At 48.7% G+C, this 16,799-nt stretch overlaps 1 protein-coding gene across 1 annotated transcript in view; it reads right to left on the reverse strand.

The window, feature by feature from the left end:
- The window catches only part of NCAM1 (neural cell adhesion molecule 1), a 140,255-nt gene extending 124,069 nt beyond the window's left edge, over positions 1 to 16,186 (reverse strand). Inside the window, exons 1-3 of the mRNA XM_015421985.1 lie at positions 16,108 to 16,186; positions 15,785 to 15,885; positions 418 to 469 (exon numbers count right to left, since the gene is read on the reverse strand). Coding sequence (XP_015277471.1) covers positions 418 to 469; positions 15,785 to 15,885; positions 16,108 to 16,186 — 232 coding nt within the window. The remainder of the gene's footprint in view (positions 1 to 417; positions 470 to 15,784; positions 15,886 to 16,107) is intronic.
- Positions 16,187 to 16,799: the final 613 nt, after the last annotated feature.

Here is a 16,799-nt window from a genome sequence, read left to right on the forward strand (position 1 = left end):
AAAGGAATTCCCCCCCCCCCCAAGGCTACAGTCAAACATTGGGTGGAGGGAAGAATGTGAAAAATCTACCCCAGTGACCAGTGATATAGTCAATAAAAGGAATGTCTCTCCATCTGGATTTTGTACAGGGAATAGCCACCACTAGGTGAGAGAGCCCTACTAATTCTTCTCGTGCTACATGGGTCCCTGCCACACGGCAAGAAAAAAAATGGGCAAAGTGTGGCTAATCAGAGCCGCACCAAAAGAAACACGCTGCGGCGAGATCACATTGATCCCCTGAGCAGCGGCCCATTCCCTCCCTGGCACGATCAGATGCCGGGGAAAGCAACGGTGGGGAACGGGAGACTGCCAAACTGCGCATGTCTGAGCATGCGCAGTTCAGCCAGGAGCCGGGGATGCGCCGGCAGAAGGACGCACCGGCGATCTCACGGCTGGTGTTGATGCGGCCACGGTAGGTGGTGTATTTTTGCTGCGCATTTTCGGGGGTTGGGACGGATCGGGGACGGGTGCGCACCACTTCCCAGATGTTGCGGTGAGATCGCGGCGGTTTGCTGCGCCCCCAATCCGCCCCTCTCCCGGGCCAAACCTTTACGTGTGACCGGGGCCCAAGATGGGCAGCCATGCTAGTCTGTCTGTAGCAAAAGAAAAGAGCTAGATCTGAAGAAGTGAGCGATGAGTCACAAAAGCTCCTCCCCTGGCACAAATTCTTAGTCTTTACGGTGCTCCTGGACTCTTGCTCTTTTCTGCTGCTGTTGCTACCAGTTCCTACAAAAGCACCATGTATGGTAAACCACAGAAACAATCAGCAGAATCTTCCACTGGGAGCTGCTTTCTGCCACATGGGGGCCTGTGGATAACAACTCAGGGAGAATTATGGGGCATTTACACAATTTCCACAGAAAAGACAACCCACCTAAAGGATCAGTCTGCAATATAAGTCACGACGGTAACAAACAACCCGTTACGGCTCGGCTGGCACAAGGGCTACTCTCAGATAATAAGCACCCCACACAGGTCTTCTAGGGACTGGATGTGTGCTGGGCTGCGCTGCAAATGAGGAAATAATCAAAGCAGAAAGAAGCCCAATCAGACGCTGCCCTTATTCTATTTCCGCCAATGAAAGTTACAGCGAATGCTTTGGATTTTAAAGGGGACAGCAGTTGCTGAGGGGATGGAGAAGGAGAATTGATCTCGGCTGGCCTGCAGAGACAGTTGCCATGGCAACCGCAGGGTAATCCCATGATCCCATGATGGATTGGAAACCAAGAGCAAGGCTGCGATGGCCGGGAAGTTGAGCACCATGTCAGGCTGGGGAAAAGCAACAGCTCAGCAGGGACGGGAAGACGAGAGGGCGGAGTTGGAGACAAAAAAGGAGAAAGGAACCAGGCCCAGGCCTGGAATAGCAGAAAGTCAGGCTTTGGACATGGGTGCCTCTCTCTCTCCGGCCCAGCAAGCAGCCCCAATTGGAAAGGCATTAGCACCTGTTTTTGAGAAAGAAGCAGAGCTGAAAGAATGCTGGCCTGTCACCAAATGTCAAGGAGATCCCGGTCCTAGCCTCATTTCAGCGACGAATGCCTCAGCTCTCCCCTTCAACACAAGATGACCTCATGGGCAATGTTCCCTCTAAGCTGTGGAGTCTTGTGAGCAAAAATTCTACTTTGTGAGCTACTGGCATTAAAGTTGTGAGCGAGCAATTTGGCTGCCGCATGAATTAGTTTGCTCTGGAGCCACCCTTCCTGAGCTGAGACAAAAATCTGTGAGCTGGAGGCTAAAAAACTGTGAGCTAGCTCACACCAACTCAGCTTAGAGGGAACACTGCTCATGGGTCTGCAGTAAAGATGACAAAGATCCAAGAGTTACGGAGCTGGCATCTTCTGCAGAAATGAAGACGTCCTGGAACCTAGCGATCTGGTGGCCAGGAGATCCAGTGGCTAGCCCTGACCCAATCATCGCTGCAGCTGCCCTTTTGCTGAAATCGAGACCCACCACCTCTGCAAGCCCAAACGTGGTCACTTCCGCCTGCCCTGCTTACCCACTAGGCCAGTCTGAGGCAGGCAGGGCTATGCAGCTGCTGCTTCCCGGAATAAGCCTGGAAGTATCCTGACACCCAAGGCTTTCCCCCAGGACATTCCCAGTTCTGCTGGGAGTGCTGGAAACTGCCCTCTGGACATCTTCTCCAGTTGAAGCAGAGAAAGAGAGAGATTGGTTACTGTTCAGGCCATACGTCTACCTGGCAATTGCCTCCGTGCTTGACAGGAGATGGATGGAACGTCATGGCAGGGTCTCAGTTAATTACTCTCAGCATTCCACAATTAAGGATACATCTGCTCATCAATCCCCAATTTTGACATATTTATTTCCTTTTTATTTATTTATTTAACTTTCAACTTTATATCCCGCTCGAACCCCCCTTTTTCAGGGAGTCTCTGAGCGGCTTACAGGCAGGTGCTAATCACAATTGTTCCCTAACTAGGGCCACACATTTCTATACGGGGGTGGGACAACCTACCGGCACCCCTGTGGTGGTTGGTGTTGTTCTTGACTCGGCTCTTCAGGTCTTTTCTTCGGCAGTCTCCGGCGGGGTGCTCACTTCGGCGCTTGGGAGGGTTGGCTTTGGGGCGCGCGACTCACGCCTTCTTCCGGCCCCAGCAACGTCCTTCACTATGTTCCCTCCCCACGGAATTAACCCAAACTCATGGTAACCATATAAACTTAGCTTGTTATTCCTGTTCGGTCCTTGAATCTGTTTAACATTTCCATACGTTGTATGTTGATTTACTGCTCACCCTCTACCTATATGTAGGGACTGGTAACTTCCATTTCTGAAGAAGTGTGCGTGCACTGAAATTATCTACCCAGAATTAAATTTTGTTGGTCTTAAAGGTGCCACCGGACTCAATTTTGTTCCAAGGATTTTTTAAATTTCACTTCCAAACTTGGCAAGACGAAATGTAGACTTTGATCCAATGCACTGCAAATGGTGCATTAAATCCCACTGCATTCTACAGGACTTACTCCTGAGTAAACATGCCCAAGATCAACCATGAAGGAAATCCAGACATTGATGGGAGTCGCCCAGTGGGTCAAGAGAGCCGGCCCACTGCCACCACTAACAGTAGCTGAAAGTGTCTTGGAAAGATATCAAGACGTGAGCTTTTTATGTCTGTCCTGATGATGTTCTTGATAGAAGCTCTTTAGCGCAAAGGGGGGGGTCGTAAAAGTAACGGCCTTGTTATTTTCCTTTGCAAATGTTTTCATTCACCTGCAGTGGAAAAAGCCGGGATTCTTTATGAAGCCATTAAAATCTGAGCATGGATGCTCTTAATTAAAAACTGAAAGAGGGAAGTTCCATTTCCCTTCTAGGAGAGGGTTTCTGAGTGGGGAACTCACCATGGACAACAGAAACCGGGCAAGAGGCTGCTACTGCCGCACCCTCTGAGCCAGATCCCTCGAAAGGTCACTATCCACCCCCTTTGCACTGAGGGCAAGATTCACCATTGCCAGGATCATTCTAGGGTGGGGATATCTGAGGTGTGTCTACCAGCACATGGATATCACAATTTATTTATCTGACTTTCTATGCCATTGTCTCAGCCTCTGGACACCTTTCAGCCCACCTTTCAGACCACCTCTACCTTCGTAGAATCATAGAGTCGGAAGGGACTTCCAGGGTCATCTAGTCCAACCCCCTGCACAATGCAGGGAATTCACAAATACCTCCCCCTCCACACCCACAGTGACCACTGATCCATGCCCAGAAAACCTCCAGGATTGCTTCCTGTCCCCAAAGTGGCGATCAGCATTTCCCTGGGCGTGTAAGAAAGGGCCACAAGAACTAAGCCCTGAGGCAACACTTCCTGCCCTCCCTCTCATGATCTGCCTAAGTTCGCCTTGAGGATAACTGTCCACTCAAAGACTGTTCTTTTTTAAAAAACGAGGGGGGGAAGGGGGGGAGGAAACTCAACCCAAAACGTAGCTGTGATCTAAGAGGGTCACGCGAACAAATAAATGGTTATAAAAATACAAATATTTACCCATCAATTGGACATGTATAACTAGCAGCTCTGAATGTTATAAGCTTTAAGAGTCTGATATCTGGACTATTTCTTTTAGCCTTATATATGTTTTATTTATGTGTACACCATAATAAATATTTGTTCTTTTTTAAAACCCTTGCCTGTTCTTGTTGCGATATTCTTTGCTTTTTTAAAAAAAGAGTGGAAACTGCTACCACAGGAGCATCAATACTCATGGCGTAGAAGCACATTATTGTGGTTGTCTCCAATGTTCCCTCTAAGCTGTGGAATCTTGTGAGCAAAAATTCTACTCTGTGAGCTACTGGCATGAAATTTGTGAGCGAGCGATTTGGCTCCTGCATAAATTAGTTGGCTCTGGAGTCATCCTTCATGAGTGAAGACTAAAATCTGTGAGCTGGAGGCTGAAAAACAGTGAGCTAGCTCACACTAACTCAGCTTAGAGGGAACACTGGTTGTCTCAGAGCAAAGAGACTGCTAAAGACAACAGCTGGAGGGAAGATATTGGACTAGGTGGACTTTTTTGACCTGAAGGCAACTCTCGGCATACCCTTCTGCCGGCTGACCACTCCAAACCGTTGTGCTCTTTATAGGCAGCATAAAGTAAGCCAGTGTGGTGTAATAAGTGTTGGACTAGTATCCGAGGGACCCAGGTTCAAATACCCACTTGTGCCATGGAAGCTTGGTGGGTGACCATGGGCCAGTCACACACACACACTCAGCCTAACCTACCTCGCAGGGTTGTTGTGAGGATAAAACGGAGGAGAGGAGAATGATGTAAGCTGCTTTGGGTTCTCATTGGGGAGAAAGATGTGGCACAAGCAAATTAAATAAATAAATGAAATTTCAGCGACATCACATTTCGGGAAGAACAAGATCACCTTTACAACCAAAGACATTTGGGGCCTGTCTGCTCTCTATTTTATTCTGAAGTACCAGTCTGCTTTTCAGACACTGGCAAATTCATCTCAGAAGAGTGGCACTGAAGACACGGATATTTTTCCACAGTAATCTGATTCTTAAGATTATATGCATGACACATATTTTCTTCTGCTTCCACTGTGCCCACGCCACTGTTTACAAGAACAGACGGCACCGTCTTTGGAACAGCAAGCATTTGCACCCTATACAACCCCAGGTGAAGCTGAAGCTCGAATCTACATTCTCCACAGTGGTTAGGCAGGGGATATTCTATTAATGGGAAGAGTTGGTTGGTTCTCCTTTAGAAACTCAATTTGTTGGAAATTCCATCAACAGGTCAGCTAGTAACATTTCATTTAAGGCTTGTATTTTCCATGGTATGGTGCAGCTGGATCTCATTAGATCCCGAAAGCTAAGTAGGATTGGTACTTGGATAGGGCACTACCAAAGAAGACCCTGCAGTGGACACCAATGGCAAACCCCCTCTGTTTCTCACTAGCCTTGAAAACCCCTTGCTGGTGTCACTATACATCTTGATGGCTCACGGGCATGTATTTCCCATGCACCTGCACTCAAGGTTGGTTGTACGCATATTTTTTCAGTGCAATCTCTAGACCAAATTAAAGAATTGGTGAAACTGAGAACCAGCATAGCCCTTCGAAAGCCACAACCAAACTCTCCCCTTAGGGTTGTCAACTGCCTGTAGAAACAAGGTTCTGTCTTTTTAAAGGTAAAGGTAAAGGTTCCCTTGCTCGAAAGCCAGTCGAATCCGACGCTAGGCTTGCGGTGCTCATCTCAGTTTCAAAGCTGAAGAGCCAGCGCTGTCCGAAGACGTTTCCGTGGTCATGTGGCCAGCATGACTAAACACCGAGGCGCACAGAACGCTGTTCCCTTCCCACCGAAGTGGTACCTATTTATCTACTTGCAATTTCTTGCTTTCGAACTGCTAGGTTGGCAGGAGCTGGAACTAGAGACAGGAGCTCACTCCGTCACGTGGCACACTCGGGTCTGGAACTGCCGAACTACCGACCTTCCACAGCCTGCAGTTCAGCGTCTTAACCGCTTGAGCCACTGCAGCTCCTTCTGTCCTTTTAGTGGAGGCCTAATTGATATGTTATTTACCAGGTGATGCTATGCACCTCTTCAGCTGCCCATTTCCACAGATCAAACCTTTCTTAAAAGGTCTGGGTGTCCATCTCCAGGCCTGTGGGCAACCCTGTCTCCCACGGAAGAATCATGCTTCCTTAATCTTCTTGGGGGGAAAAACAAAACCTGTTCGCTTACCAGCAATCGCTAATTTTAATAAAGTTTTGTTCCCTTCCTCTTCATTCCTTCCATTATGTGCATGACGCAAATCCCCTCTGTAGCCCTTATTAATGGAGACTGAGGAAGGAGTGTGTGAAAAACTGGTAACTATATTGGAAATCTGACTCTATGCAAACAGCCCAGCCTGCTAAATTTAACAAGAGATACGGATCAATTATTTACTTTGCGGGAACCACCTTCCCATCCCTTCAGTCGTATTTAATAGTATGCCATTTTCTGAGCTCCTCCAAAAAGCTTTGTGCAATATTGGTCAGCGGAAGCTCGCCTGGCACCTCAGCCGTCAAAGGACTTAAGTGCCTTGCGGATGTTCCATCACCTCCCACACCCCAAGATCCGCAGCCCACTCGGTTTGCACCGAGGTTTACAGCTTTTAATAGACTCACTTTATAACCCAGACTGCTTCCTGCCAAATGCACAAAGGCCAATAATCAATATTTTATTCAAGTTGCAAATTAAATCTTTCATATTTAGTGGCATTTACGCCCGTGCTTGACAGTAACAGCAATAAAAAAGAAATCCTCCACACAGTGGAGAATAAAACACACAACTCCGGCAAGGATTTCAAGATGAAATTACAGAATTACTTTTCGAGTTGGGTGCCTCGAAGCCTAGGAATCGTGGCAAGAATCTGGCTTCAAGGGCCGGCCGCCCTGCTGCAAAGATGGACACAGATCACCACGAGGCCTTTGGGCCTCGGAATGGCAACTTGCAATCGGTAGCTGAACACCCGGAGGACCCAACAGAGAACCCGCTGCAAGATCCAACCTTGAAATCAGTGTAGCATCAAGAGGGCTGGCAACCCCTGGCACATGTGCTCGACAGCGGCACTGGAGACCATGTTGCTCAGCTAGCAGAACATACAGGAGTCTCTGGAGGGTTGGCAGTGCTGTTGGGGCCAGTGGCATGGAAGACAACAATGGGCATGGCTTATGCTTATCCTCAGCTCCTAGGCTTGCAACGATGCCCCCTGGGTCTGAGGTCAGCCTCTGCGCTGAAAGTGCTGCGGGGGCTCAGCTTGGCCCCACAGCATGGCCACCCATGGAACTGCCTTACGCTGAGTCAGGCCACTGGGCCATCAAGGTCAGTATTGTCTACTCTGACTGGGAGCAGCTGTCCAGAGTCACGGGCAGACGTCTTTCGCATCACCTACTGCATGATCCTCTTAACTGGAGGTGCCAGGGATTGAACCTGGGACCTTCTGCACGCAAAGCAGGTGCTCTCCTACTGAGCCACGGCCCCGCCTCAAGGAGAACTCTCCCCTTCCCATCTAAGTAGAGCCTTTGTGTCTTTCCCCATCCCCTTTTCTTTGCCGGGATACCAACATCTTCACAGGTAGACTTCTTCCCCACCAGCACGGGCCAAAAAAGGTTTTCCTCTCCCTGCTTGACACCCTGCAGAATACCTAACCGGATCCTCCTGCGGGAAAGCGAGTCCCAACCAGAGATTCAGTTACTGTCCCGCTGCCAAAATGGAAGCAGGAAGCCATCCCTGGTTCTTCCGCGAACTTGACACACATGTAACATGGCTCGGAAAGATTCTAGCAGGCGAATCCTTTTGAGGAGAAAAGGAGAGTTTCAGGTGCTGAAACGCGTTCTCCCCCCACAAAACATCTCTGGCCTTTTGCACGTCATTTGGCATGGTTTTATGCTGTCCTTTTTTCAGTTTTTAGACACTGGTTTCTCTGTGCTGGTCATGTGATTTCTTCAGTCGTCGTGGAAGCACGCGCAGGTCTGGCGACTCGATTTATTTATTATTAAATGCGACAAAGCCAAACTCCAGCAGTCCCTGAAGTATCACCAAAATGGGATTCATTTCCCCCAAACACCCACACACACTCTCTTTTCCACTGTGGTTCAGCCCTAAAAAATCTGCACTCGTTCTCCTGGTGACAAGTATTTGGCAGGGCACCCCCATTTCTTGCCTTCATATATAAAGCAGAAACTATTGAGATATATGTCAGAGGGATAGAGGTAGCAAGCAGTTACTATAGATCAGTTTGATCTGTTTGTCAGACCTAGCTGTCATGCTAGTAATCATGTGATTACAGTCAGGTGTTTTCTAGCAGGTGTTGCTCTTTCAGGTCTTGTTAGAGTTAGTGATTACATCACCATGTTAGAGATTGGCTGGGGTTTAGCATAATAGCTATCAGTTTAGCAAGCTGAAGGGAACTCAGTTCTCATGGACTAAGGCACAACATGCTGTTCAATAGCCTGTAAATATCTCTGTATATATTCACCTTTATAACTATATAAACTCTGTGTGCACCTTCATAACTGGTCAGTCTCCCGCTTCTTATTTACAATACCCAATAGAAACAGGGGTTCCACAAAGGTGTCATGTGCTGAAGCCTTCATTGCCTTCACATCCCGCACTCCCTCTCCCGGGGCACCTGTCAACCAGCCCAGGTCACTTCCTTTAACAGAGGAAGGCTAGAGGAATCTAGTTGGGGAGATGGGGAGTGGGGAATAAACCAGGAGAAAGGGAGGCTGGACCTCACCACAGCCACATCGATGTGAAAACTGCACACACACACCCTCATGTTTCATACATGAATGAATAACCAAAGGGAGGAAAGCATCGGGTGTGGGTGGAAAGGGCTGTCAAGTCGCACCCAACTTACAGTGACCCCATAGGATTTTCTAGGCAAGAGGAGTTCAGAGGTAGTTTGCCCTTGCCTGCCTCTGCGTAGCAACCCTGGACTTCCTTGGTGGCCTCCCCTCCAAATACTGACCAGGGTCGACCCTGCTCAACCTCTGAGCTCTGACAAGATCTGGGTAGCCTAGGCCATCCAGATCACGGGGAGAATCAGGTACCTCACCTTAAACAGAAAGCGGGCTGCTTCCGGTAGCTCAGGCTGAGCCGCAACTCAGTCCGGGTTCAAATCCCCACTCTGCTGGGCGACCTTGGTGCTCTCTCTCTCTCTGCCTAACCTGCCTCACAGGGTTGTTGTGAAGACAAAATGGAGAAAAGGAGAACTATGGATTCCAACCTGAGCTCCTTGGAGGGAGGCCGGAATAAAAATGTGATAGACACAATATGGAAAGGTGCTCCTCAGACTTCCAGAACGTCACATGACGCACAATGTACCATTTTAAGACCAAGAACCACCGGGGAAGGAGGAGGTGAGGCTGTGGCTTGCTTATCTATGAGATCCCTTACCCTGAGATAACCCTGAGCTTGGATCTCTTCTTCAAGCAATCACGCTGAGAAGCAGGTTTAGAGAACACCGAGGAACCAGGCCCTTGGATAAGCAGGGGCTCTTTGTCAAGGACCTGGACGGCCCAGGCTAACCCAATCTTCTCTGATCTTGGAAGCTAAGCAGGGTCAGTCCTCGTTAGTATATAGATGGGAGACCACCAAGGGAGTCCAGGGTTCCTACACAGAGGCGATCAATGGCCAAGCACCTCTCAACATCTCTTGCCTTGAAAACCCCTTGAGGGGTGGCCGTAAGTCAGCTGCGACTTAAGAGGACTTTTCGCCACCAACAATTTTATCAAGGGCTCCTCACCTTGTGCATTTTGATTTTGGGAAAAGTGAAAGCATAAATGCAAAAGGAAACCATTTTCCCCGTTTCTGACAGGAAATCCATTCTCCCTGCCACTGTTTCACCCCATTTTTTCCGACAGCGTCGGCAAAAGACGTGAGCGACACATCCACAAACAGCCCCACTCTGCCCCATTAATTCGATTTTATTTATTTTTCAAGTGTTAAGCAAGCTTTTATCTGAAGTGCTTTTTCAGATGAAGGCACTCGTTTTTATTTTTTATTTTAAATTAGTGCTTAATCCCCCTGCTGTGATTAGCTTCAAAGTTCTCATTACTTGGGAAGAAATGTGGAAACTGGAGGGTTTCATTAAGAGCGGAGAAGAAGTCCTGTTGCATGAACAATGACCCTCTTGACTGATCACTTATTCTCAACCGTAGCCTCTGCATTTGGGGACCTTCCACGCTCTCTCTTCAAAATATCAAGTTGTCATTTTGATATTTGGCGTTTAGGGGACGTGTATCATCAAGGGGGGACGTAATTATGGACTGTCAGCAGTTCTGCTCTCTGCTCGTCACAGGAAGGATGGAGAAAAAGGAGCAGAGTGCAAATTCCATGAATCACTTACGAGAGTTCCTGCTGGTCACTTTCAGGAGAAACAGACAAAAGAACCGGGCTGTGCTTTTGGCCAGCAAATGGTGGTTGGGGTGACTGGTCCATCCTTCCTTTAAAACAGGGGCCCCCAACTGTTTTGAGGGTGATTTTTCTGGAATTCTGACGCAGCATGGTGGACGCAGCCGCAAAATGGCTGCCACAACATGGCCACTGCAGGAGGCACAACCAGCCACGAAATGGCTGCCCCAGCTTACCTTCAGGCATGCAGTCCAGATCTTTTTGCTATGGTGGCAGCTGCTGCCTCAAAAATCTACACCGTCAATTCAATCTCCAACGGCCAGTCAGAAGCTCCCAACTGGCCACACCCACTTTCTAAAAGCACTTGTAGGGTGCCAGGAAAGCTTAGTCCTGCTTGGCAAATGGCACTCCTCATTGCCACGGGCATTTTACGGTGCACCCTCAAAGAGAAGAAGCCCTTCTGCTTTCCCCAGGAAGAGATATGTTTGTTAGGCCGAATTTAAATCCATGGTTCTGAAGAGACCCAAGTAAATATGTCAGACTCCATAAGATGGTTCATGACAGAAATACTGAGTCCCATTCCTGCCCTCAGAAAAGGTAATATATTTCCTTGACACAGACCCAGTAATAACGGCGGCATCCCCATTCTCATTACATATCTGTAAAAAATCTCCACAGTTCCTCCCGCACGATAATCTCTTTGGAGTCATTGCTATATTATCAACACATAATCTCCTGGGTTTAGAACACAACTATAAACATTCACCATTCGCAGAAGCTTGGCCAAGACTAATCGGCCAGTTTCAGGTGCTTATGTGGAAAAATTCATTTCTAAAGAGAATTTCGGAATCACAGGAAGACTGCTGATTGAATATATGTGAGGAATTTCAGACAGACGATATAATCCGGAAGAGGAACGGTTCCCAAACAGTTTCTGGTCTGTCATTTCAGACAGAACCGTTTTAGAACAGTTTCCCTACCAGAATATATTTATAATTTCACACACAAATGCTTCTGTCCCGTTTAGGAAACGGGGCTGAAATGTTTCACCTGTCAACCGCTTCCAAGTAGTCTTCAGTTTCCTCTCCCAGTTCCGATGCGCTTTTCCCCGCCGTTTTTCACCCGCACAGGCGATCTCCGGTACAGCATCATATCAATGCCATTGGAATTCCTGGAGTGTTGTGTTATAACACTATAGCGCTATAGCTCTCTAAAGTGAACATTAAAAAAAAAAGCTGGAGATCGAGTGGGGAAAAAGCAAGAAAAAGGGGTGCAGTCTGAAATGGCAGCCTTATACCGGTTTACTCCATGACGGATCAAAAACGACTTCAAAACGGGTTAAAAAGGGTAATGTGAAATTCCTCTATGTTTTGTTCACTGGTACTGTAAAGCATGTTTCAAGTATACAAATCTCCATATGAAAATGAGACTGACGGAAAATATTTCATGGTCCATCTCTCGCCACTGAGGGATCCCCTCCAAAGTTGTTTCCAATAATAAACCAGGAAGGGCTATAAAACAGAAGTCAACAAAATCAACAATAAGAAGCAACAGCAAAACAGCACCTCCAAATTATATCTCTAATCACCACCAAGTAATTGTTAATGATTACTAGCAAGTGAATACTCAACATGTTAATTAAACATGAAGTCACAAAGAGACCGCATCCAATCATGTTCATTAACCAATGATCTTCGCAGCGTGGCCTGAGAGCGAGAGACTGCGGAGCTCATAGAACACCTGTTGAAGAATGTACAAGAGCCATTGTGCATCCATGATGGCTGCAGAAATCGGGTTGGATTCTATTATTCCCCTCAGAAAAACTGGATCCCATTATTCCCTCCCAGAAAAGATTCCTCCAAAGAAGCAGTAGAAAAGAGCAAGAGTCCAGTAGCACTTTAACGACTAAGAAAATTTGTGGCAGCTTATTAGCTTTTGTCACTGAAGAGTCGGACTCAACTGTGCGACTGAACAGCAACAACTTCGGATACAGCTAGAATGTGAGTCCATCTGCCGTATATATTGGAAAGTGAGTGATTTCAAATGACATTAGCAGGCAAATGACAATAGAAGCTGTGACTGGATTAGGTGTGAGGGTGATCAGATTAGGTATGATAAGCAAAGAAGTAGTAAGGTAAAGGTAAAGGTTCCCTTGCTCGAAAGCCAGTCGAGTCCGACTCTAGGGTTGTGGTGCTCATCTCCATTTCAAAGCCGAAGAGCCAGCGCTGTCCGAAGACGTCATGTGGCCGGCATGACTAAACATCAAGATGCACAGAATGCTGTTACCTTCCCACCAAAGTGGTACCTATTTATCTACTTGCAATTTCTTGCTTTCGAACTGCTAGGTTGGCAGGAGCTGGAACTAGAGACGGGAGCTCACTCTGTCATGCGGCACACTCCGGTCTCGAACTGCTGAACTACCAACCTTCCACAGCCTGCAGTTCAGCATCTTAACCACTTGAGCCACCGCAGCTCAAGTGTAGTAGGCATGGAGAAATCAGCACTGGTAAGGATAGGAAACCTAGGTTTCTATTCAGTCCAGGTACATGCATTGTCTTGAGCTTCGTTATCAGTTGCAATTCAGCAGTCTCTCTTTCTAATCTCCCTTTGAAATTCCTTTGTAAGATATCTGCTACTTTTAGGTCAGATGGCTACCCATCTTGATCTATCTCCAAAGATGGTAACTCTGATGCTTTATCCCAAGCCACCCCATAATTACCAGCCCTGAATCCTGTAACAAGCACATCAGATGGGGAGGTGAGGGTTAGTTTACACAAGCAAAGAGGGCAGTGGCGAGGAGGAGAACACTGACAAATAGAAATTCAAACTGGGTGAAGATCTGCTGAAGACAAAACCCTATTAACTGGATCCAAATGGCTGTGGGAAGAAGAGATGGTTGCCAGCAAGGATGGGCGTAAAACAGGCTAGCTCCAAGGCTGCTTGATAACTTTCCTCCCTGAGATTTTATGCCACTGACATTAGTCAAACCTCCTGGAATCTGTCAGGTGAAGTGTCCAAGCTGGAGGCCAGCCACTAATGAACAGATATTAGCTGGCTAAGATAACATTCCCGTGGTCAGGCTTTGAAGGATTTATCAAGCACACTGGAGTAGGAAATACAGCTCAGCTGCCAGGGAGCTAAACAAGCCAGAGGAATTGCCCATCAGCAACTGGTGCAAGAGAAAATGAGGGAATGAGGCACCTTTCAGCAGCCAGTTTCCTAGTCAATGGGAGACACTCAGTCCTCATCACATGATACTACGTACAGCTATGGTTATTTTGCCTCTGGAGGAGGAGGAGGAGGAGGAGCAAGCCACCATACACCTGAAACCGCCTTATACTGCATCAGATCATTGGTCCATCCAGGTCAGTATTGTCTACTCAGGCTGGTAATAGTTCTCGAGGTTCTCAGGTAAAGATGCCAGAGATTGAACCTGGTACCCGCTGCACACATAAAGGGGCTGTGACTAAGGCATATCATCCGCTCTGCATACAGAAGGCCTGAACTCCAGAGTAAAATCAGGGACATGTATCCTGCATCTGCCCCCCTCTATCTAGGGTTGTGGGTTTGAATGTTCCCCTTGTTTTGAACCTGTGACAACTGGAGAGGGGGCTTAGTCGCCAGCTCCTGCCAAAAACCAATTTGTCAATTGTATCCCCGGTTACAGGTCGGAGGTTTTCTGGCCACATCTCCCTCACTTGGTGTTCTGATAATTTGAGCTCGGCCCCTTGGAGGAGACAGACGGCTTCTCCATCAGAGAAGTGGATCTTCCCCGGTCATGCATCACCCTAAAAATGCCACTCTGCCCCCCCTTAGCACAGCTGGGGGATCCGATGACCCATGCCAGCAAATACACTTGTATTGCTTTAGCATCCGTGTGACCTCCATTTATTATAGAAACCATGAAACAGCTTTTGCAGTAAAGAAAATGTAGACAGAAGCAGTAACGGTCAAATTGCCGGCGTATTTAGACATCAAGGTAAGCTTTGCAATGCAGAAAATGCTGAACTCTTTAATGATGTGCTATCAAGCACATTATAGAATATTAATTGTTCCCAAAAACATTCACATTTAGAACATAAACATATCTCTGAAAATATGTTGCTCGTGTTTACAGCACACGTAGGGATTATTATTACCTATCGCTGCAGTTTGTCTTTCATAAATGTCTTCATGCGATACGCTCTTGAGTGAATAAAACCACACCTCATAAGATCTTGCTTCATTTCATTCGTAATTATTTCAATACAAACATTTTTTTTTCACTCATTCCCGACATTTCCCATGTTTGCCACTGCAAAAACTGAAGGCAAGTCCCCTGAAGGAGGAAAAATGGAGAAAATGCCCCCCAAAAAACCTCTCCCCCCCCCAGGCCTTCACACAACTCTAGCAGAGAGACAGGAGCTAGCCCATAGACAGAAAAGGACCTGTCGGTGGTGGATTCTGAGGTTTTGGTGGGCTTTTAGTAAGTAGGCTGGGAGGGTGGGAAAGGAGGAGTCCTCATGTGAAAAAAGCTATGATACGCATGGGATTTATCTTCCCACTATCACAAGTGATCAAACAGCCCTGGCTTGATTCAGCTTCCCCTGCTGCCTCCCAGGGGGTGGGGAGACCTGGACAGCCACCAGTTTTCCTGAGCGGGACCAGGAACGGTGGCAGAGCCGAACGATTTTCCCAGAGAAGGGGGCCCACTGGCCTGTGAATAATTCTAAAGCATTCAGAGACAGGATAACAGAGAAGCCACACAGATTCAGTAAACAGCAAAACCGTTTCACTGGCACAGCTCAATGGGCAAAGTCCTCTTGGCAGAAGGGTTACCAAGCGGCCTGTGCCAAGGATGGTCCGGGCATCTAAATGCTAGCTGAAAGTGGAGACAGTTTCAAGCTTCCAAGACCGCCTTTCAAACCAGCCCTTTGCAATGTTGGCCTGTTCCGACGCACACGGGGCAAGATGTGGTTGCATGCATCGGCATCCGGGAGCATCTGATCAGAGGAGCAGACCTGAGTCAAGACGGTGCGGTAAGTAATTCCCAACTCCTACAAAGCACCACCCAGGTGCTGATTGGCCCCCTAGACTGGAAGCGGTGTGTCCCGGTTCCCCTGTCCCGAGACGAGACCTCCTACCCCTGGAGACGCACCCGCACCCCAACTCACCCCAACAACCGCCGAGGAACAGGGAACGGATGGATCCGCAGCCCCCGAAGGAAGCGGGGCCAACAGCTCGGCTCCCCGCGGCTCGCGCGCAGATCGCAACGCCGGCAGGTCAAGACCCTCTCAGCGAGCACCACGCCGAACCCACGCCAGGAGCCGAGACTCCGGTCCCACTGAAAGAAAGCTGAGACCGAACAGCGGCGGCAGCAGCACGGTCCCTGGGCCCCCCCGGCTCACCTGCAACCACACCCCAGACGCCCAGGGAGCGTCCGTGATTATAAAGGAGGGTGGGGCCAAGCTGGGAGGCGGGGAGGCAGGGTTGAGGGGCGGTGTCGGGACTGGAGAGGGGAAATAAAAGAGGAGCATTTCGGAAGGACCGGGGAGGAACAGCGTGCGAGGGAGCGAAACTGCTAAGGACGGCTAGGGAGAAGAGGGAGAGCAGTATCTTGCGCATGGCACAGAGGGACAAGAGGGGTGCTGTTAACCCCGTCTCCTGCCTATCCGAGGACCTGGCTCAGCTCCCTTTTGCAGACCTCCTCCGACTCCCGACGTCGCCTCACCCGCCGGGAAGCCAGGCGCCACGGCCGCGGGTGGGTTCCCCCCGAGCCCCCAGGAAAAGTGCGTCACATAGTGATCCATCTTAAGTGTCATTCACAAGAACCCTCATAAACTGGGCAGTAAATGGGGGGGGTCCCTTTCTTTGGAGGGACAGCACTGCTTAGCTACACAGCATATACTTTGCATGTAGGAAACGCCAGGCTTAGCGATGCCAGTCCCCGTCCCCCCCCCCCCCGGATTTTGAGGCCTCCTGTTCACTGCCGGCCGGCTGGCCAACATGGAAAGCCCTGCTCCCAAAAATGGCCACCCCTCTCACTCTCTTCCTGTCCGATTTATAGGGCTCTCCAGCTGATTGGTGGGCGCACATGGCCCGCCAATCAGCTGGAAGGCCCTTTCAATCTGGCAGGAGGGGAGGGAGAAGGGCAGCTGCCGGCCGCACATCTGCGCTCCTCAGGCGCGTCCCCAATGGGATGATGTCACTGCTGAGTGATGACATCACGTTGGGGATATCCCCTCCCCCTCCAGGAACACCTCCCAAAGTTCCCTGCTGGGGAGGAAGCAGGACCCGACAACCCTATGCAAGCTCCATATTCATCACAGTGATATGAAGACTGTATTCTAGGCAACACGTTGAGAAGATCAGGAAGATGCACGAACACCTGAAGCTTCCTGATTCAGAATCAGACCACTGAAT

This window comes from Gekko japonicus, unplaced genomic scaffold, assembly GCF_001447785.1.
Source record: "Gekko japonicus isolate JY-2015 unplaced genomic scaffold, Gekko_japonicus_V1.1 scaffold114, whole genome shotgun sequence".
Classification (NCBI taxonomy): Eukaryota; Metazoa; Chordata; class Lepidosauria; order Squamata; family Gekkonidae; genus Gekko; species Gekko japonicus.